A 24,412-nucleotide genomic window follows, 5' to 3' on the forward strand; every position below is an offset into this window, starting at 1 on the left:
AGAAAATGCTTCCCACTTCCTACCTCCATCCTCTCTACACTTGAGAAAATATTTGTTAAAATGATCTACAATCAACTGTCCACTTACATATAACAGTACTACCTCCTCACTCTTAAGCATGATGGATTTGGGTGTGGCTGGAGCACAATGACAACACTGTGGTCACTTACAGATGACACCCTTCTCAGCATGAATAAAGGAAACCTTTCAGAAGCACTCCTCATTGACCTTACCAAAGCTTTTAATCTTACTGACTATCTCCTTCTCCTTCACTCCTTTCAAATAAACTGAAGTAAGCTCCAGCACCATCATCTGGTTCCAACACTTCATAACAAATAGATATTTCAGAGTTAAAACTGACTCATCCCTATCATCTAGACCACCCCCTTATTAATGGAGTGTCCCAGGACTCCATACACTCGCCCTGCTGCTATTTTCAATTTTTATTAACAAACTACCCTTCAACCTCCATGACCATCCTATCACTCCTCACCCACATAGTCCCTCACATTCAGCTATTCAAATCTAGCATCAATCAGACCTCCACTCCTTTGATTCTTAGCTAAGTAACCATAAGACACTTCTAAACCTCACCAGAGCAAAAAAGTAAAATATTTGAAATCGCACAAAAGTTGATAAAACTCCTAGAAGTCTCAATATCATAGCTCTTAATGGTACCCAAAAAGAAATAACTATATCCTTCAAAAATCTAGGTTTATGGCTTGGCCACTCACTCAATTTCCATAACCGCACTGACAACATCAGAAAAAAATATAACTCTCTTTTACTCTGGTCCTGAAAAATATATCCCTTTCTTTACAGCCCACCTAGAGTTGCAATAAGTAAAGGAGTCCTCCTTGTTCAATTTGAATATGGGTTCCCCATAATAGCCACAGCCCCTTAAAAACATATCCACTGAAAACAAAATCCACTGATTCACCTACTACTTGGGAACACTACTGCACCACCCACTCCAAAGCCAGATGGCTCCCATTCTCCTACAGAGCTGAGCTACTCCTAGGGTCTCTGCTTTTCAAACTACTTCATCCTGGTACCTCCCTGCCTCTTGCCGCCAAACTCTATTTACCGCAACCTCCAAATTAACTCCCTCACTCCAGATCCTCCCAAATCAAACAGCATTGTACTGACCAATCCTTCTCCACTGTTGTTCCCAAACTCTGGCAATCCCTCCCCCCTCATCTAAAAGAAATTTTGTCTTTCCCCACTTTCAAAACACGGCTTAAAAGACACCTCCATCAAAAATCTGACTCCAAGTGCTTTCCTACTGGACATATTACCTAACTCCATCCTCATCTACAGCACTTCTGCTTTGACCCTCTGCTATCATATGCTGCTTATCTTCCATATTTACTACTAAAATATATCCACTGGTGCAGCGGTTAACGTTGTTGCCTCACAGTAAGAGGTTCTCCAGTTCGATTCTCGGGTGGGGTGCCTTCTGTGCGCAGTCTGCATGTCTTCCTTGCGTTCATGTGGATTTCCTCAGGGTGCTCTGGTTTCCTCCCACATTTTAAAGACATGCATCTGGAGTGTTTCTCCCCAAGCATCCACTGAAAATAGGCTCTGTCCTGGTCAGACTTTCCCAGTCAATAAATGTTAAATAAAAGAAATAAATCCACATTTGTTTTTCTTCTTTGCTAAACAATTACTCATTGTTGCAATTGTTTGCGGGACTCTCTACCTTCTGTGATTACTCCAAGTTTAATCAAAAAGATGTGGAAAGTGCCCAGCAGTAACTGATAGCCAAAAGTATAGGCTCCGGACACCAAACAGTTCCACACAGAGCCTTTATTAATGAACAAAAACTACCAGCAGTCGCATAAATGTTATATACACAATTTGCCACATTTTCGTTTTATAAGACGAAATCATGGAACATTGGGTATATAGTGTTTATGCGCCTACTGGTCATTTCTGTTCTTTAATAATGGCTCTGTGTGGAACTGTTTGGTGTCCGTTGTCTATACTTTTTGTTATTACTTCAGGTTTGTGAATTTGCTCTATTTTATATTTTGTGAATTTCCTCACACAGGCTGTGCCTATAAATGGTCAGTTGTGATCAGTGTACCACCCTGAAACAAACTAAATAAATAAACTAATACTAAAAAAAAAAAAAAACATAAATAATACTGTATTGCATTTGCAAGCTATAAAATATCGTCCACAGTCATGACTTGTTATAAGACTTTTTTTATATAAATCACCTACCATACAAAAGAAAAGACCAAAACCCTCATGTCCAAAAGCTGATTATATTTGTGCATCATTCCTTACAACAAAATTCATTTCACATCCCAATAGCCCTTTAAAAGAAATCAGTAGGGTACTCAACAGCAGATCTTGTTGAAACAGACGAAAATTAATCCACATGAAACAATTCTCATCAAAGAACTCCAATAATGTTCATAAAACTTTTAAAAGTTCATAGAGCTGCACTAAAACTTAACTTTTATTTGTTCAGTTAAAAAGAAATTAGTGTTTCTGCGCAATTGTCTTTCCTTTCAGGTTTCTAAATACAAACATGTGCAACAGGTATATATTTAAGGAAGATGTGAAAAATACTAACCAACAAAAAAGTGACATGCTCAAACCAGTCATAAAAAAAGAAAAAAAATATGATAAATATTTCAAATTTAATTAATTATTCATCCCATTTGTAAACAAAACATTTAATGAAAAAATAAAAAAAAAGTTATGTCTTACCATAACGTTCCATCTGAGTTGTTGATCTTCTTCCAGTCATCACTGATGGGATCGGTTCCGAGCCCTCGGAACAGAGTCGGCCTAATACCAAGCTCGCGTACACCAAAAACTCTCGAGCTAAGCTGCTACCCACAATGCCCTTCTCCCAGTTACCTCAGATTGAGTTTGCATGCAACATATGGAAGAAAACAGAAAGACAGAGGCCATCTCTGCACAGAAACCCTGAAACACCACAAGGACCTAGAAGATCTGCCAGGAGCTTTTGGTGGTGGACGGTGGGAGGGTGTGATGACTGGAAGAAGATCAAAAACTCAGATGGAACATTATGGTAAGACATAACTTCTTTATCTGAAGTTGTTAATCTTTTTCCTATTCATCACTGATGGGACAGAATCCCAAACTACTTGGAGAATCCGGGTGGCCCTTATGGAAGAACATTCCTGAGAGCCATTGAGCCGAAGGCCGCTCTTCCCCTGGAGACCAAATCCAATTTGTAATGCTTGATGAAGGTATGGGGTTTAGCCTAAATGGCTGCTGCACAAATGTCATCCATGGAAGCCCTGGAGTGAAAGGCAACGGATTTTGCGATGGCCCTAGTTGAATGAGCTTTGATTTGAACAGGTTTAGATTCATTCACAAGGGAATATGAAAAGGTAATGCAATCTCTGAGCCATTTTAATAAAGTAACTTTTGATACGACACATCCCATTCTAGGACCAGAAAAGGAAATGAAAAGTTGGTCCAACTTGCAAAAGGACTTAGTCCTGTTCAAGTAGAAGCATAGTTGTCTATGTACGTCCAATGAATGAAGGCAGTATTCTCCCTTGTTGGAATAATTTGGGAAAAACACAAGGACTGGTTAATAGAGAAGTCGGAAACCACTTTGGGGAGAAAGGATGGGTTAATATGAAGGGCTACTCTGTCCTTATGGAAAATTAGATATGGGCTCTTGATTCATAAGGCTTGTAACTCAGATATCTGTCTGGCTGATGTGACCGCTACGAAAAACAAAGATTTCCATGACAGGAATTTTAGATCACATGTCGCAGCAGGCTCAAAGGGGGGTAGTGAGAGAGACTGAAGAACCTGGGAGAGATTCCATATCTCTAAAGCCTGCCTGATAGGAGGTCTGCTATGGAAAACTCCCTTGAGAAAGGTCTTGCAAACTCAGGTGGAGATAATAGGGAATCCATCTGAACAGTTATGGAAATTGGAAATAGTTGCTAAATGGACTTGAATAGTAGAAGCTGATGCCCCATTGTCAAACAACTCAGAAAGATACCAGAGTATAGCAGCTGTAGGAGGTGAAAAAGGATTTAACATCTGATTATTAGACCACATAGCGAATCTTTTCCACTTGTCTCTGTAGAGTTTTCTGGTGGATGGTTTATGAGAGGCCAGAATAATATTGCGGACAGGTGAGGAGAGGGTTTCCTGCCTGGTGACTAACAGAAGTGGAGAACCAAGCAGTCAGCTTGAGAGTGGACAGATTTGGGGGAGTCCACCCTTGTGAGTGAGATATCAGGTCCTGACGAGTGTCCAGGATCCAAGGAGTTTGCAATAGGTGAGGATGGAGGAAGGGAAACCACAATTAAGGCCAAAAAGGGGCAATGAAGATTACATTGCATCTCAACCGGACTGCTTTCTTTAGAAATAGGGATATCAAAGGAATCGGAGGATAAGCATACAGGAGACCCATGGGCCAATCGTGAGTCAAAGTTTCTCTCAGTGATTCCTGGTCTGGGGGAAAGAGGGCAAAGTAGCTGCTACATTTTTTGTTTGACAGGGAAGCAAAAAGATCGCAGTACGGCTGGCTTCAATGGCTGAAGATTTCTGCCGTCACATTCAGGTTGAGAGACCACTCGTGTGGATGGAGGATGCATCTGGTCAGTCTGTCCGCAATCATGTAGGAGCTCCCCGGGATATGCGTTGCAAGTAGAAAGCGGTTGGAAGCCATTGCCCAATGCCAAATTCTCATGGCCTCGAGACATAGGGGGTAGGATTTGGTCCCTCCCTGTTTATGTACCAGACGACAGACATATTGTCCGATTGGATAGCAATCATTCCCAACGGAAGGAGCAGATGAAGTGCCTGCAATGCTAACAGCACTGCTCTTAACTCCAGGACATTGATATGCAAGTTGACCTCCAAGCTGGACCACGTGCCTTGGACTGTCTTGCCCTGAAAGTGCCCACCCTATCAGAGAAGCATCCGTCGTCACCATGGCGTTGGGTTGGGGAGTCTGGAAGGGGCGGCACCAAGGATTTTTGTCTGTTCTCATCCACCAGAGGAGGTCTTGCTAGCAGGAATTGGTGATGAGGATCTGTGAGTTTAGAGGATGGAGACTGGATACCCACTGGGAAAAAAAGAGCCACTGTAACAGTCTCATATGCAATCTTGCCAGGGGAAGAAATTGGGATGGCAGCCGCCATAGACCCCAGCGCCTGTAAAACTTCCCTTGCAGACACTTTCCTTCGACAGAGTATCACTTGCACTTGTAGTCTTAATCTCTGAAGTCTGTGAAGAAGAGAGATGTGGCTTGTTTGAGTATTGGATACTGCTCCTATAAATTCTAACTGTTGGGTAGGATGAAGGTTGAATTTTTCCCAGTGTATAGTGATGCCTAGAAACTCCGCCAGTGCTAGAATGTAGAGGAGGGCCATGACCAGTAGGCGCTTGGTTGGGGGTGGAGAGGAGCCAATCGTCTAGATATGGAAACACTTGGAATCTCTGAAGTCTCAGATGAGCTGTTACCACTGCTAGACATTTCGTGAACACTCTGGGGGCCATCGAGAGACCGAATGGCAGGGCTTTGAATTGCTAATGATTGGCTCCCAGCCAGAAGCGAAGGAGACACCTGGAGTGTTTGTCCATTTTGATCTGGTAATACACATCCCAGAGATCTATCGAGCACATCCACACACCCTCCCGAAGAAATGGGAGAATGTATTGTACTGTGACCATGTGGAATTTGGTCTGAACTACTGATGTGCTTAGTTGGCTGAGATCCAAAATGGGTCTCCAGTCCCCGGTCTTTTTTGGCACCAAAAAGAATCTCGAGTAGAAACCAGATCCACACTGGTCTGGGGGGACTTGTTGGATGACTCGTTTTTGACACAGCTTTCTTATTTTTGAAGCTGCTTCTTCCCTTTGACTGGGTGGAACATCAGGAAGGCATTTTGGAGATCTTGGGTAAGAGATTAGAGGGATGTAATAACCTCTGGAAATTATTCTCTGCACCCACTGATCATTTGTAATAAGACTGCCAAGGCAGCTTAGTGCAGAGAAAAACGAGCCCTGACTGCTTCCAGAGGAAAGCAATCGGGCAGTGCTTCAGGAGCGCTGATAAGGTCGTCCGGAGAAAGAATCCCTGGAGTCCTGATTTCGGGGACCCCCACTGCCCCTAAAGGGGAATCTTCCATTATTGGAACCCCCTATGCCTCTGGGGGAATCCTCACCACGTGCACTATGGAAAGGGCCTTGAGATTTGTTGTGCCATATCTTTCCACTCCTCTGATTCCTGGAGAAAGAGCGTTGAGGTTTGGAAAAAGTAGGCCAATGGCAGACAAGGTTTTTCCATCCTGCTCGCACCTGGCTAATGTGTTCTTCAATTTAGAACCAAACAAAGCGGACCGTTTGATAGAGGTGTTCAAGAAGGAAGACTTGAAGGAGTCCGCAAGGTCACATACCTGCACCCACAGCTCTACCCGCTCCTTCGGTTGCGTGGGACAGCAGCCTCATGGATGAGTTGGAGATCAACTCTAGGGTGGCAAGCTGAAAAGCAACTTTATTGCGTGCCTGTCAGAAACGTGACCCACAAGGGTTCCAGAGAGTTCGGAGATGAGATCTCTTTGCAGCCTCATAAAATGTGCCAAATAACCAATCTCTCTCTTTACCCTTCCTGACCTCACCAATTTTACCACTGCACATATAGATAAAACTTTTATCTATCATGTCTATGAATAAACCCTACACCTTAATCTACTTACAAATGTTATTCATACTCACACTTCTACCTCCATTAACTCTTGTCTACCTATTAACCTCCTATGAGCACCCTGTATACACAAACTTGTTACATCCTACTAAATCTACCTCTTCTTCACTACCCTCTCACACTGACCATTTCAACGTTACATCCATACCCAACTATCTACTACCTAAACACCATAGGACAGTACACATTAGATACAACTCCCCTAACTCCAGAAGATATCCATTTCTTCTCAGTAAACTTACTAATAATCTATATCTAACACTACTCCACTCCCTAAAAGACGGAGACATTCACCCAAATCCTGGCCCAAACACCTCAAGTATCATTCAACTCAATAACCCAAACCCCTCTATCATTCACCCACTTATAAAACCTCCAAACTCACTCTTAATAGCTCACCTTAACACATGGAGCATTAATAATAAAATAACACAACTCCATGCTCTCTTGGAACTCTACTCATTTGATATTATATGTCTAACAGAAACCTGGTTAAAACCAGCAACAAAAGACAATGAAATGTTACCACCTGGTTATAACATCATACGCCTCGACCGTGTAACCAAGAAAGGTGGTGGAGTAGCTGTTCTATTCAAATCTAATCTTCAAATAACCATCTTTAACCACAAACCTTCCCAAGACTTAAATGCTGAAATATTTATTACGAAGTTTCAGCTAAACCCAGCTAAATCCATCTATATTATTACTATTTATGTTCCTCCAGGTAATAACATCACTACCTTTGTTTTATGTAGATGGAGAGTGTATTCCAGAACGGCAATATATACCTGCCCCTCCAAACCATTCTGTTGATGTTGCAGAAGAGGATTAAATCCATAGACTGAATATTTCTGATGCCATTTGACTTGCTGATGCACAGCAAATTCATCAGTAATAGGTTGGAGGACACCTTGTATGCCAGATACAGGTCACCTCTTAGCAGTCTCTAGGATATATAGTATAGTGACAGGGTACTGAGCTAGTTCATGTAGGATATGTAGTTTTGGCCTTGCACACTTTTCATAAGGTATTTCTGCGGATGTTCCAGATGCTGCATGTGCCTAGCTAATACATGCCAAACGTGGCATTACATTCAATGACTGGCCTAATGAGGGCTGAGTAAAGTGGACAGTAGCATCCCTAGATCTACACACAATACCTTTTTTAATAAGCTGTATAGAAGGACTTTCTTACAACATGGACACATGCTGGTTAAAAGTTAGGTCACTGCCCACCAAACCTCCCAAACAAGTGGGTCAACTTTTGGGGGCGTATTATCAATGTGATAGTTCCCTGGGGTAGATCAGTTTCCAAAGGATACAATAATCCATTTTTGGCAGTGGTGGTGCAGCGGTAGCATTGTCGCCTCACAGCAAGAGGTTCTCCCATTCGACTCTCAGCTGGAACGCCTTCTGTGTGGAGTCTGCATGTCCTCCCCATGGTCGAGTGGCGTTCGAAAGACATGCGTGAATGGGCGTGCCTTCGTTGAAGGTTGGATGTCGAGCTGGCACCACGGCACTGTAAAAATCTACTGCCAATCATTAGCGGACCGGAGTTCCACTGTGGCGACCCCTAACCGGGAAAAGCCGAAAGAAGAAAAGTTGCAGTTCATAATTTTGGCACCAGTTATTTACTTGGGACAAACCTTCTTATGCGACAGATAAGTCATTTGGGGATTCAATGACTGCTCCCAGCTTGCACTCATCTTAGTCAGCTTGTTGGATCCAAATCAGCAGCATTAGTGCTCCAGCCTTGAGCCACTTTAAGATTTCTTCTGCCATGATGCTCTAGTACCCAACGTTACCACACAAGTTTGATGCCAAGAAAAAGAGGAGTAGTATAATAAATGATGATGACTGAAAATATCCTTCAGGTCTAACAAATAAACTTCTATGCATTATGCAATTTTCTTTTTTTTTTTTCAAATACTTTTACTGAATTATCACTTGTGATACAGACAAATTTACATTCATATAAAAGTAATCAAACCATAGTAACACAAACATTGCACTTCACATATTACTATATATATATATATATATATATATATATATATATATATATATATATATATACAAATATATACATAAATACATACACACACAACCTAAGCAATGTTACATAAATTATTCAATTCCTGCCTTTTTAAACAAGAAACAAAACATCTTTATTAAACCATCACTTACTACATAGGCAATCATAAATTTATATAAATGAAAACAAATTGCACCAACACAATCATAGTTGCAAGCATTTTATATCACAAACCGTACTCGCACACTCCCAATTGCAAACATTATGCATCACTTACAATCTACCCAATCTTTCTCAAACATTACATAGCTCATTTATACCCTGCTGCCTTTTAGAACCCATTCCTCCCTTGTATGTATTGTTCCCACAATTCCCATTTCTTCCCATGTAGTTTGCTCCTACCTTTTTCTAAAAACCTCAGTTCCAGTTGTTTTATCTCTGTTACTATATTCACTACTTCTAGTACTGTTGGTTTAGATTTTGATTTCCATTCTCCAGTAACTGCTTTTTTAGTAGCTACCATTATTAAACAAAGTCAAAAAAATCATCTCCCTCGTCAGACCAATCTGCCCACCCAGCATCTCTGACAGTGCATCCCACAGGGTTTCCTTAATGTCTGCCAACTCAACACACTCCCAGAAAATATGTTCCCAATTACCTCTTTCTTCGGCTTCACACCTCCAACACTTACTGTCTGCCTGAGGAAAAATTCTCTGGAGTCAACTTGGGTATAAAAAAATCCATGTAAACATTTCCAGGCAAAAATCTTAAATCTTATAGATTTTGTTTCATATTTTGGAGACATACATATATCCTCCCATTGTTTCTTTGTGAATTGCTTATCCAGTCTCTCTTCCTAATCCGTTCTAACATCCTGTGATTGAGTCTTATAGTTATCATGTAATACTTTATGTGTTCTACTAATTATTCCTTTTTTAATGGTAGCTTCTGTTTTAGATTCTATTAAAAACTCTACAAGTGCTGGTCTTTTGTTTCGGGCCCCTTATTTATTTCCCTTTGCCTGTACTCTGATATCAATCCCTGCCTGATAGGTAAGGTAATTTCTAACCAGCACTCCAAATAAATTCTTGGTGTCTTCCCATTCCATCATCTTTCTCTTCCAGGATATTTGCTCTCAATACCTTGGTTCCTTTGCCAGTTTCTCCAATAAATTCCAGCCCCCTCATGCCTACTGTGTGTGTGTCCCTAATTGCAGTCATCCCTATCAGCAGAATCTCCTTTCTCTATTCTTGTGCTGGTTTAGTTCTTGGAATACTTTCTGCTACTTTATGAATATAATATTCTGCATGATTATTGTTATTCTCCTTAAAGGCCTGCATCCAAAATCCTGCTCTCTCCAGTCTCTCCTTGTTTCTTGAGCTTCCCCAGTGTTTCATCATCATTCCTTTACACTTTGAATTATAGTTTTTTGCTTGTGCTATGTATAGGAGTCTATTGTGCAGTTCTGAAATACCCCTTCAAATTAGGTAATCCCAATCCACCCTGTTCTACTGGAAGAATCATCTTATCCCACTTGACTCTTGCCATCTTCCCTTCCCAGATAAAGTCCTTCAGATCTTTATTAATTCGCTACCCACAAATTTTCCTCTTGATGATAAAAAAATATGCCTGACCTGTGTATGAGACTAAAGGGTCTAAAAACATTTTAATTGCTTATGTATTACTATCCATATCCATATAACTAAGCCTCCATTTTCTCAGTTTTTGTATTATCTTTTGTTTAGTCTCTTCTCACATGCTATTAGCTGCCACAATAGAATCATTTTAATCCATACTCCTAAATATTTCATTTTATCATGTCCCCATAAGTATGGGTAATCCTGAACTACTTCATGTGTGGGTACATAATTTACAACTATTGCCTTTGTTTCAGCTTCATTAATTTTATGTCCAGAAAAGATATGAAACTGTCTCAAAATGTTCCACAACACTGTAATGTCTTTTTCTGGTTTTGTCAGGTACAAAATAATATAATTTGCAGATAAGGCCATCTTTTCTTAACTACCATACCAGTTATATTCTTGAATTTCTGAGTCTCTTATTTTCTTTGCCAATGGTTCTAAATATAATGCAAATAATAAAGGGAAAAGAGGACACCCCTGCCTGGTTCCTCTTCTCAAGCAGAAATTATCAGAGGGGACCCCATCCTTTTTAATTGTACATTATACATTCAGTCTGTCCAATTCAACTTATAGGTCAGAATCCCAAGCTACCTGAACTCTCGGGTGGCAACATGACAGGAGACCCTTAAGGACAGAGGCTCAAAAGGAAGTCCTAGCCTTGGAAATGGAATCCACTTTGTAGTGCCTGATGAAAGTATGCAGAGATGGTCAAGCTGATGCTGCACATATTTCATCAGCTGAGGAGCACCTGACAAAGGCTGGTGAGGTAGCCACTGATCTAGCAGAACAATCTTTAGGTCTGCCTGGCAAAGGGTGATTACAGGCTGAGCAGACATGGGCAATGCAATCAGAAAGCCAGCTAGAGAGCACAGCTTTGAAGACATGGACACCTAGCTTATTAACTGAAAGAAATGAAAAGCTGCACATCTTTTTTGAAGGATTTGGTTATATGAATGTAAAACTGCAATTGCCTATGAACTATCCAAGGAAAGGGGGGTATACTCTCCTTTGTTAGAATGGCTTAGGAAAAAGACAACCAGATGAAACAGTCACACCATGTTTAGCTTGGATGACATATGGAGAAGAAAAGATAGATTTGTACACAAGGAAACTCCATGTGGTGCTGATGAAGAGAGTGCCTGAAGCTCAGACACCCTCCTTGAAGAAATTATGGCCACAAGAAACAAGGTTCTCTATTAAAAGAATTTTAACTGGGTTGTAGAAGCTGGTTCAAATGGAGTTTTCTCACCTTCACTTACATAAAAAAGACGTTATGTACTTACCATAACATTCCATCTGTATTGTCGATTTTTCATTTATCCTCGCATATGGGTTCACATCCGAACCATTGCCATTAATAAGCTCATAGCAACCAAAAAGCGCTTGGAGACCTCCCCTTACCCACAATATATCTCTCCCTCTTACCTTGTTTGCTAGGATTATTCCCGGAAGGAAAAATATAGAAAGAAATTTTTATGTGAAAAGAATTGTAAGGAGACCACTTCTGGAGTATGGAGAAGATAAAACCAGCCATAAATTATACTTCCCGTTCTATATGAAACAAAAAGTTGGGGGCTTGGAGGGAGGGGTTCTGAGTAGAAATTAAAAATCGACAGTACAGATGGAACGCTATGGTAAGCGCATAACTTCTTTATCTGATATTGTCAATTTTTCATTTTGTCCTCGCATATGGGAAGGAAGAATATTCCTCAGAACCACTGAGCCAAAAGAGGCTCTTCCCCTGCAGATCAAATCCAACTTGTAATTAGAGATAAAGGTATGGTGAACTGTCCAAGGGGCCACTGCACAAATTTCATCCATGGATACATTACTCTGAAAAACTGCTGAGGCATCCATGGCACTGGTTGAATGAGCTTGGACAGGTCTGGGAAGAGCTATACCTTGTTTGATGTAGACGAAAGTAATGCAATCAGATAGCCATTTCGCCAGAGTAACCTTGGACACTGGTAGCCCTTTCTTAGGGCCCGAGAAGGAAATGAACAATTAATCTGCCTTCCTAAATTCTTTTGTTCTGTGCATATAAAAACATAATTGTCTATGAACATCCAACAAATGCAGAATATATTCACCTTTATTAGTGAAATTAGGAAATAAAATGGGCAAGTGAATGGTTTGGTTGGTATTAATCTCAGAAATAACTTTAGGTAAAAAGGAAGGGCTGGCGCGCAAGGAAACCTTGTCCTTACGGAAAATCAGGTATGAAGGCAGGGAGGATAAGGCCTGAATTTCTGATATTCTTCTAGCTAAAGTAATAGCTACTAGGAAAATGGTCTTCCAAGAAATAAATTTTATATCACATGTCACTGCAGGTTCAAACTGGGGTTGAACTATAAAACATAGCACCAAGTTAAGATAAAACATAGCACTAAATTAATGACCCAAGGAGGAGAGGGATATTTTTGCAAGGGCCTTAGTAATAAAGTCCCTTTCAAGAAAGTCTTGCAAAGCTTTGGAAATCAGTGACAAATTATCTTTCCCAATGTGAAAAACAAGGGATCACTATGGAATACCAAAATTCCACAATCCCGAGACTCTAAATCCCGAGGACCAGAATCTCAAGATTGCAGAATCTCGAACATTAAAAAAAAAAAAAAAAAAAAAAAAAAAGTAAACCATCCAACAAACTATTCTAACCTGTATGTAGGGGGGGGGGGCAAGCCCCCCTGCACCCCCCACACCTCCTGCAATTTAAATATACCAACTTTGAGATCGCACTACAGTGGAGTGAACAGCAAAGTTCCCGTTCTGCACTGTATGGCAATCCCCATTCACTACTTTCAACATTCCGCAATCTCGAGATTCTGGTCCTCAGGATTTAGAGTCTCAGGACTGAGGAATTTCGGTATTTCGTAGTGATCCCAAAAAACAGAGATAGCTGCTAATTGCAATTAACAGTAGAGGCCGCTGGCCCAGCATCAAAGAGGTGAGCCAAAAATTCTAGAACTGAGTGAATAGGAGCTGTGAATGGATCTACATTATGTTGCTAAGCCCAGGTTACAAAAGTACAGTTGTGTACACTTATCATAAATGTAGATGTTCGAGTGTATTCACTGTTGCAGTCATCATACTTGGGTTATCTGCCAGCAGGTAGCTCTCAGTCGGCCTGAATACCAGACACTTAGTATTTCTGCATCATTTACTGTCGCTTCAGGACTGACATCAGGTTGTCAGGGGTATAAAAACAGGCAGCCGGCAATTACATCAGTTTTTCTTGCCCCAAATGTCAGGAGCCCCCAAACAGCGAGCTAAGTTATGGTGGAAAAAACACCATCAGTAAAAAGTAAATACCAATAGCCCTGTAAGGGGTGAGTAAGAGAAATAAGAAGTGGGGGAGAGAGAAAGATAGAGAGAGAGACAAGGGGGTTGGAGGGTGGGAAACCAGGACTGCAACAGTGAATACACTTGAACATCTATATTTATGGCAAGTGTACACAACTACACTATGTTCTTCATGTTTCACTGTTGAAGTCATCACACTTGGGTAGATTCCCAAAGCTGAAGAATGGGTGCAGGCAGTCAAGAAGAGTTGGTGCTGGCTAGTATGCCCTGCAGGACTGCTGTTGCAAAACCCGCACTGGATTTGGAAAAGGTAAGCAGGTGGTAATGCTTGGTGAAGGTGTGAAGAGAACTCCAAGTAGCAGCTTCCAGAATCTCCTTGGTAGGGACTCCCCTGAGGAATGCTATAGAGGTCAAAGTTGCCCTAGTGGAATGCATTCTGGCCCCCAGAGGGGGTGGTTTCCCATGGTGTTTGCAACAGAAATGGATAGAGTGTGCTATCCATTTGGAGATCGTTTGTTTTGATATAGCCTTGCCCTCTGCCTCTGGTGCAAAGCTGACTAGTAACTGGTCAGATTTCCTGAAGGACTTACTCCTATCAAGGTAGAATCTGAGCTGTCTGTACATGTCTAAAGAGTGCAGGACCCTTTCCCCCTTATTTTGAGGATTAGGGAAAAAGGTGGGCAAATGGATAGATTGGTTGAGAGCCATATTGGACACCACTTTAGGCATAAAAGTAGGGTTAGTCCTGAGGAAGCATCTGTCAGCATGAAAAATAATGAAGGGTTCCACAGCCATAAGTGCTTGTAGCTCAGACACTCTTCTGGCTGAAGTGATGGCCAGAAGCAAGGCTGTTTTGCAAGAGAGGAATTTTAACTCTGCTGACGCTGCAGGCTCAAATGGGGTTAGCATGAGCTTTTCCAGTACAAAGTTAAGGTCCCAAGCAGGGATGGGGGCTCTTCTTGGTGGCCTTACATTGTTAGCCCCTCTCAGGAACTGTTTGATGAGAGGGTGAGAGAAAAGAGGAGGCTCAGTGCTGTAGTGAGCAGAGATGGCAGAGGCATGGATCTTAATAGAAGAGAAGGATAGGCCTCTGTGGAGTACGTCTGCTAGGTGATCCAGGATGAGAGGTAAGGAGGGCTGTGCTGTGTCCACTCCTTTAGAGTGAATCTAGGAATAATACATTTTCCACTTAACAGCATAGGATTTCCTTGTACTGGGACTTTTGGCTTCATGAATGATGTCCAGCACCTGCTTGCTTAGGCAGACTACTGGAGGAGAATTCAAGGAATAAGCCAGGCTGCAAGGTTCAGGGTTTGCAGTTGTGGATGCAATATCTGTCCGTCCTGCACCGTGAGAAGGGTTGGGATCTGGGGGAGGTGCCATGGTGGCACCGGTGACAGACTGCGCAGTAGTGGGTACCAGTGGTGTCGTGGCCAGTCGGAGGCAATCAGGATTCCACTGCAAGGAAAGGGCATCCACTTTCCAGGCCTTGCTGTGAGGTGTCCTGATGCAGAATTTGCTGAGCTGGTGGTTGTAGGGGGAGGCAAATAGTTCTACCATCGGGGTACCCCATTTCTGGGTTAGAAGGCTGAAGGTGTTGAGGTCTAATTGCCACTCATGTGGGTCAAGGAGATTTCTGCTTAAGTCATCTGCCAGAGAGTTTTGTTTGCCTGGCAGGAATTGAGATTGCAGGTGAATATGCATAGCTAAGGCCGTGTCTCACAGGGTCATGGCTAGCCTGCAAAGTGGGTTCCTCCCTGCTTGTTGATGCACCACATCACTGTGGCATTGTCAGTTTTTATTAGAATGGGCCCTGGTGAGAGTAGGGATCTGAAAGCTGTCAGAGCATGCTAAACAGCTAGCATCTCTTTTTGGTTGATGTGCAGATGAATTTGGTTTGGGTTCCAGTGGCCCTGAATGCACCTGCCGTCCACAGGTGCCCCCCCCCCAGGCATAGTCTGATAAGTCTGTGGTTAGGGTCTGGGTGCCGCGGGGTTGTGTAAAGGGAAGTCCCTTGTTGTGGTTGCATGCTGCTGCCCACCAAAGGAACTCTGTCCTGAGACAAGGTATGACAGTTTCCAGGTCCTGAGAATGTTGGCACCAAAGACTTTTTAAGTATCATTAAAGTTTCCTCATATGCAGTCTAGCATATGGAATTAGTAGAATGCAGGAGGCCATGAACCCTAGAGCCTGCAGGATTTTCCTTGTGGATAGTTGGGTTCTGGTGGCCATGTGAGTGAAGCAAGCTGTCAGATAGGCTTGTTTTTCTGGAGTAAGGAATGCCATCTAGGATGCTGTGTCCAAGCTTGCTCCCAGGAATACAATCTTTTGACGGGGAACCAGTTTTGACTTCTTTTCATTTATATGTACCCCACAGAGGTTAGAAGGTCCTTTACAAATGTCAGGTGCTGTAACAGCTTTTCCTGACTGTCTGCCTGAATCAGTTAATCATCCAAGTAAGGGTATATTAGAATCTTCCTCGGTCTGTAATAGGCAAGGGCAAGAACCAGGCATTTTGTGAAAACTCTGGGAGCAGTGGATAAGCCAAAGGGAAGTGCAGAGAACTGATAATGCATAGATCCTGCCCTGAAATGTACACATTTCCTGCAGGAGTCCCTGATAGATATGTGCAGATGGGCTTCCTTTAGATCTAGGGTGGCTAACCAGGCATCCTTGGACAGCATAGGGAGAAGCTGCTGTAGGGTGAGCATTTTGAATTTTGGTACCACCAGGAAGGTGTTTAGAATGGATAGATCTAAGATTGGGTGCCCGGTGCCCTCTTTTCTGGGTATCAGGAATAGTCTGGAATAAAAACCTTGGCCTATATGTTCTGCAGGAACAGGCTGAATTGCCCTTATGGAGAGCAGGGATTGAACTTGGTTTTGTGCCCTGCCCACTGGTTTGGCGGAAGGTCTGGGAACCCTTTTGGGGTTGGCAGCGTGTGGAAATAAAATCTGTACCCCTGGGATACTATGTTGAGGACCCATCGATCATTGGTGATGGAGGTCCAGTTTTTTGCATGGTGGGCTAGTTTTCCTCCTAGGGGCACAAGCAATTGGGCAGAGGTGAGGAGTGGAGTTGAGAAGTCATTGTGAATTTTTTCCATAAGGGAGTGGCTTAGCATTCACTGTTTTAAAAGTGGAGGTACTCCATTGCTTAGATCTCTGCATACCCTGAGACTGTAATCTGGGGGGTTGGTTTCCCCTCGGTCTAGTTTGAGATGGCCTTGAGGGTCTGGAAAGGACCAATGTTTTGAGGGGCAATGCCTACTGAATCTTGGGGGCTGTACTTGCAAAAAAACTTTGAATGTCTGCATAGACTTAGCCTTTTCTTCCATCTTTTTTAAAACCTCTTCTGCTTTGGTACCAAACAGATTATCCTTGTTCAAAGGAGCGCCCAGCAATTTTGATTTGACATGGTCTGGCAAGGCCTGCTCCTTAAGCCAAGCATGCCTTCTAAGTACAGAACCTGTGACTGGTGCCCTGCAAGATGCTTCTAGGGAGTCAAACCCACACTGCAGGGTATGCTTGCTGACTTAGCTTACAGAATTTATAAGCTCCTGCAATTCTTTATTTTCTGCACAGTCAGGAAAGGTAGATCATTTTTGCTTAATAAATTCCATAGTATGTTGCTGGTATTTCAGCATGTGTAACTGGCAATTCAATACTCTAATGGCGGGAGTTGAAGAGGTGTATACTTTTTTACCCCATCTGTCTAAAGCTCAGGAGTCCCTGTATGAAGGGGTGGGATTCCTAGCAGTAGTTGCTTTTATTCCTTTAGGCCCTTGGGAGATGACCTCTGGGTCAGCAGTAGGACTTTTGAAAAGAAATTTGTGAGAGTCAGGGACTGTATAGTAGCAGGGGGTAAAGTATCAGGAGTTAGACTGGATTCCATAAAGACATCATCCACAACATCCAGAACAGGAGTGATAGCTAAGGGTCTGTGCTGTGGTAAATCTAAAAATTCCCTGAGTCTCTTTTTGGACCGTGGATAATCCTGGCATTCCCAGTGGAAAAGCTCTCTCAAGGTATGTAGGGTTTCGCTAAAAGAAAAATCCTCCAGAGGGGAAGCAGAAGGGATGGACTCCTCTGCATCTGAATCCTCATAGGCAGATAAAGGCATGTCTTCATATTCAGAAATCTCAGAGTCGTCGGACTCCTGGTCGATGAAAGCTGCTGGGGACAGGTCTCTTTTTCTCTTAGCAGGAGAAGTCTGGCTTCTCCTAATCAGCATAATCAGGTTTTCTGCCATTTTAAGCATTTGAGATTGTTGCAAGGAAGCAGGCGCTTGAGTTTGGGTTGCTGGTTATTTAGGCGTAGCTCATACTTTTGGCCTTAGAAACTCGGTAGTTTTAGAAAGAACTGAAGATGCGAAAGAAGTGGTCAGTTTGTGTCAAATATCGGTAATGCGAAGAACTTCCTCAGAAGCCGGTGCCTGCACAGCGGCTCCGGACCCATCCAAGGTAGAGACATCCACAGGTTCCATAGTCAAAGAAGAGTCTTGCGGTATACCGGACGGGTCTCAATAGCAGCCTGTGAATCCAACAAAGCGGGCATCAGGGGCTGCGAAAGTGCCTCACTGAGTACCGGCAAACTGGTGACTAGCTTAACGGAAGTGTCATCAGCAGTTTTGGACCTGTCAGGTCTGTCTCTGTCTTTATCCTTACGTTTTTTCAGAAGATCAGAAGACGGATGGGCTTACCGAAGCCATTTCGAAATATGGAGATCAAGAAAGTAAGTATTTAGCTACAATAAGGGCCTGACGATGAATAGTTTGGGGGTTGAACAAATAAAACCGACAGCGAGGTATGTGGTGGTCTGGGCCTAAACAGGTGGCGCAGTAAGAATGGAAATCTCTGTGTGGTATTTGTTTTCCACAGGCGAGACAATTGTTAACTTTTTCTGACATTGGTTAGAGCAAGAAAAAAGGATCCCCAACGAGGTACTTAGCTTTAGAAGACTTCAGGACGATTCAATTCGGAAACGAAAACTCAGGTAGCATCCGACCAGCACTTGTGAAACTGCTTCTGCTTCAGGCTCCTCAGCAAGAAAGACTAATGTAATGGCGTTGGCTGCCGGATTTTATACCACTGACAAACTGACATCAGTCCTAGAGCGACAGCAACCGACGCAGAAATACTAAGTCTCTGGTATTCGGGCTGAGTGAGGGCTACCCCTGGCAGGATAACACAAATGGGATGACTACAACAGTGAAACACGAAGAACATCATAAATGCTACAACAGGAAAGGAGATCTGGGATAGAAGCTTAAAAGCAGCCAATGTCTTATAAGGATGCCCAAAGAACAAAGCACTTCCACTTCCTGTGTATAGTTTGTTAAGTGGACTCTTTATGTGGTGGAAAGAATTAACAACATTTTGGATATTTGCATTGCACAATATAAGGGCTATTAATTACCAATGGAATGCAAGGCAAGGCTTCTTAACATCCTCACAGATCAACAGCCTAGTACCTAAAAACCCATGAACCTATATACACACAAGATAGTTTTGCCTGATTTTGTATGCAAAGTTCATACTCTTTCTATGTCAGCTCCCCAAGACATTCAAGAAATGAATACAGCAATAAGTTAATCTGAGTAGAGAAGAGAGGATGAATGTGGACAACAGCATAAGGGCTTACTCAAACATATTTGAGGACTATGGTTAACTAATTTTACTAAGTACTAACAGGTTGCGCAGCACTTCAAATAGTATTAACACCCTTCTCCATTCTTCAGTTTCGCTAATATCCCAGCTCTTACCTTCTTCAATCCCAGTTACTACATACTTTACTACTGAAAATCTATACATGACAACATTTTCCCTTGTCAATATGAACACCTTCTTGGGTCTTCTCTGTAAATTAGGCACTGATCTAGTAGGATTAACCTGGCCAACAAACAAAATAAACAAAATAAAAAATACTTATAACATTAAGCTATCTCTACTGTTTAGCTGTCCTGTGTTTCCACCCACAAAAGTTCCTTCAAAATCATGCGCTTGCTCTTGTCAGAGCAAAAATGGCGACTGCTTGAGACTTAATGTGTGCTATTCTGGGCAGTTTCTACTTCCCAATGTTGTACAGCTATGGAGATTGTAGATATACGTTTAGGGGGTCTATATTAGAACACCGAACTTTCAAAATTTCGAGTGTTCTAATATCGAACCCTAGTAATCGAAAATTTAAAACATCGAACATACAGAACAGGACATTTTTTCCTAGGGAAAAAATTTGCTGTTCCAAAACACATACACAGCACACAAGCACACCAAACAAACAGCAATCCACACACATACACCTAAACTCTTACACCTAACCCTACACTAAACTATACATACACCATTAACTATCCACTTACCTTAACCCAAACCCTAACCCTAAGGTCAGTCACTATCGCACAGTCACCTACCTGCCCTAACCCTCACGTCCACACAACTGCACACTTACCTGACCCGCGCCCTAACCCTAACTCACCTAACCCTCACATCCACACAATCACACACTTACCTGAACCCAACCCATAACTTTCCACCACAGCGCTGAAAATACCGAAGCAACAGAAACGGACAACCAAATTCTTTCTCTAGGAAAAAAATTCAGTTTTCTGTTTCTTCGATATTTTCAGCGTTCTCTGAAAACGGGTCGATATTAGAACACTCGAAATTTTGAACGTTCGGTGTTCTAATATAGACCCAGTTTAGCAGTATAGGGGCAGTATAAGACTCTCACATGGTAGAACAAGGGGAGCTTAACCCTGCAATAAGACACTGTTTTCAATCTGTGCCACTAGAACGGATGGTGCTAACATGTTTTCATCAGTTATGGTCTCTCGTGCTTTCCAAGAGATCCCATTCTGATTTGACATACTACAAGCCAAATGATGTGATTAAAACCTTTGAATGTTTTGCACATCATAAATTTCTCTTACAATTCCAGAGTTACAGGTTATCACCATCAATTTCCTGATTTAAAAACATCCTACTCTTACTCAGTTACAAAAAAGACCTTTTTTTTTACTCCAAACAGCTGGACAGAGGTGTAACACAAGGATGAGTATAGCTCTAGCACACCTCATAGCACATCTATTACTCACTTTCAGCAATTCTTTTTGAAGTTTTACTTCCTGTATTATCTATTATTTTTATGCAAATGACATAACCAACCTGGATCTGTGAAAGATAGCTGGTTCATTCCTTTTAACTAAAAAAAAAAATAGCTGAGGCTATGCTGTTCAGTGCCACCTAAATGCCTTGCATACGTTCAAAAAAATTGGGTCATAATAGCACCTCACTCTTTTGAGCAATCTTACAAAAATCAATACATACCAATAGCTCAGTTTCTAACATAAGCTATGCTTATCATTCACAATAAACGGATATAAAAAATAGCAAATGTTAAAACTGGTCAAGCAACATGCTACAGAATTTCTCATCTACTAATTTCAGATGCTTTGTCATTTTACAATAATATCTCTCAGGCTGAACAGTGTAAACATGCTTTTTATCATAAAAAATAATATTCTGCCATCAACCTCTTTAATTTTTAACATTTTAAAGGAGAAGCACTGCTATACCCTAACAACCCTACTAATGTCAAAGCATTAACACTCACATTCTTCAAAAACTTAAGAATTGCACTACGGTCTCCTCCTGGTTCTCAGAGTTATAGAATTCCCTTTTACTGCCTAATATGATTTCATCATTCCCCATCAATTTAAGACTGGTCTACTAGTACAATGCTGGAAAAACAGGCTATCTAAGTTAATGCTGTCTGTATCTTTCTTTAAATATTGGGTATGTTTTTCAGAAGTATTTGTCTAGGCTCTGACTAATTAATAACACCTTTAGTAATTGCCTTTAATCATACTGTAATTGGTTATAGATAAAAAGGGGACTTCTGGGTCTGCCCTACTTATTTCAAATATAAATAAAAATGTTTTAATGTTCTTGCTGATATTCTCTACATCACCTAGCATCCATATGCAGGAACAATATCTGTTCTCTGTATCCCACAGACTTCTCAAAAGAAAACCTATGCTTGGTGTATACAGCCATGTCTGACTTGATTCTATTTGAAAAGAATACACACTGAATATAAAACAAGTGAGGTTAACAAAAATACATATATAACAGAAAAATACAGAATAACTTCCTGATCCAAAGACTTTAAAACTGGAATGAATTAGCACCCCCAGTAAAGCTCCTGGCTAACAGTACTCAAAAACAGCACTGATAAAAACACAGGCAAAAGAAAACTACAATACAGATATTAACAATCAAGCTTCTTTAAAGTCAATAGCTCATAAGCTTAACACTAGAACTTGTGAATCATGCGCTATGATTAAGAAAATAACGTAATACATAGCTAATCACAGTTGATATCCCTTAGGCTGCCACTCACTCAGCAGAAAAATAATGGACAAAACAAAATAATCCTGTCAGAATTTATTGGATACAATAACTCTACCGCAGGCAGCTGTAAATTGTTCTGTAACCACTCAGTAGTTATAACAAACGCAAATCCTGTTTGCAGTGCATTATGCACACACAACAGCACTCTCTATGTGGTGTCAGCTGTACATTCTGCATAGTTTACTGCCTCCCCAAATGGAGGAATGTTATCGGTTTCTCTTTTAATCCCCAAATATATGGATATCCTTATTTCATAAGCACTGCACAAATACAAATTACCACTGAAAGAACCCAGAGATCAACAATGTCCAATAATGAGGTTTTAATTTTCTTTTTAAAAGCTGTATCCAACTGCTTTTCGAGAAAATGCTTCTCAGCAATTCAGTGACATAAAATACTAACTCATATACCCTTTATGTTCGCATACAATCCAGGTGAAAACGATAAACCCATAGGTAGTATATCTGATTTCATTCAGTATGTAAGAAAGTCCATTTACTGTCTCCATTCAATGCACTAGACCACATATTTATGGTAGAGATTGTAAACTTAACAGTACCATTTCATACATACCTCTGTCAATCAGGAACACTGTCCCAATTTCTGGCGTTCTATCTTTTCGATAACCCTCCTTCTCATCCACCAAAACTTTCCATGTGTCAAAGACAATCTTTAAACAATGACATAAGCCACAAGTTAAACAAAACATCTAGCACTTTTGGTGAAAGTAACACAGCAGTAAAATCAGAAAAATGCAACATACAGTAAAATATTTGGTACACAACTTTTAAAGTACTTTAGCATGAATTATTTCACTGTTAGTGAATTGCTTTGGAAACCTGACACTACTGGTTATCCACATACTATCATTTAAATGAAGAAAATATTTGCCCTGGCTACTAACCGTGGCTGTTGCTATACCAATATTAGAATTATACAAAGAAGATTTAAATATAAAAATGCTGCAACAGTAGATCTTCAATGCGATTCAATTCAATGTGCCAGGAAATCAGAAATTTTACTTGCAGATGCCAGCATTTCTATGGAAAAACATTTTTTTTTTAATTGCTGGCCGGAGTCACCAAAATGCAGAGAACAGATGCATAGAAGGGATTAATTTTAGAATGAAATAAAAATCTTTATTAAAGACTGGTTTAGAATTGGAAGTGAGGATCATTTTGCCAGTTCACCCAGCCCAGTGGGAGGCAGTAGTGTTTTGAAGGAGGGCTATTTCCCATGATGAAGATCAGTGATTGCAGACCTGCTGTAAATAATGAGGAATATACCAGCAGGTCATCTGAAGACATACACACTGGTATTTTAGTCACTATATACAAGGCACAAGACGGGACAAAGGGTGACATAATAAAAAAATTCCAAAACATCTAAGGACAGCTTGCCTCGACCTGCCTTTTGGCAGGCACATCTGACAATATGGTTTTTGCAATCCATTGGGAAGACACTGAAACATAAATGTGAGGAATAGCTTTTTGGTTTTGGTAGAAAAGTCTAAAAATACAAATAATTATCTTTACCAAATTTATATAGAAGGTCAGCGTCTAAAAATACAAATAATTATCTTTACCAAATTTATATAGAAGATCAGCTAATCTATTAGCAGGTAGCTAAAAGTCAGGAAAAAAATATTGTTCCTTAAACTCTGAATCTGAAACTCTAGAATCTCTAGAAAGAATTCTTCTCAGAAACTCAGGATTCCTTAATGTATGAGAAAGAATCTCCTCTTTGGAGATGATGCCTCCATCATAAACCAATTCATTAATATTGTGTGGTGGTGAGTCAGAAGAGAGGGGAGAGTCTACATGATATGAAATGAAATACTAAGGGGAAGAAATAATGAACCATAAAATTACACTTACCCTCATCTGATGAAATCAAAGATGTCATTCTCGTTTTGCTTACGTCTGTCTAATGCCTTTGCTCAGTGATGAATGTTCCACCATAAACTCTGACCTACACTTATCCTACAAATGGACTAACACTGAACCCAAAGGCTTATCTGAAGAGACAGAAATGATCTCTTTTTCCTAATCAATAGGAGCCAAAACAGGAACTTGTCACATTAAACTGGCATGAAAAAATAGATGTTAAGTACTTACCACAATGCTCAATCTTTATCATCCTTAGTCCATCCACTTCAATGTCTGGGATGTTTGCCACCAGGTTGATCTGATTTGCACTACCAAGCACTCAAGATCCTTCACTACTTCCATAATGCACCTGAATAGTTAGAGTTTGATGTTTAACCTCGTAAGAGGGAACATGGGGCATTCAGAAAGATGG

The 24,412-nt window shown here is 41.1% G+C and overlaps 1 protein-coding gene across 1 annotated transcript in view; it reads right to left on the reverse strand.

Annotated features, from left to right (window-relative positions):
- VPS33B (VPS33B late endosome and lysosome associated) overlaps positions 1-24,412 on the reverse strand; it is a 2,132,768-nt gene that overhangs the window by 1,333,878 nt on the left and 774,478 nt on the right. Inside the window, exon 10 of the mRNA XM_044078281.1 lies at positions 22,685-22,781. Within this exon, the coding sequence (XP_043934216.1) occupies positions 22,685-22,781 (97 nt within the window). The remainder of the gene's footprint in view (positions 1-22,684; positions 22,782-24,412) is intronic.

The sequence above is a fragment of the Protopterus annectens genome, chromosome 7.part0, assembly GCF_019279795.1.
Source record: "Protopterus annectens isolate FY-2018-M chromosome 7.part0, PAN1.0, whole genome shotgun sequence".
Taxonomy (NCBI): Eukaryota; Metazoa; Chordata; order Ceratodontiformes; family Protopteridae; genus Protopterus; species Protopterus annectens.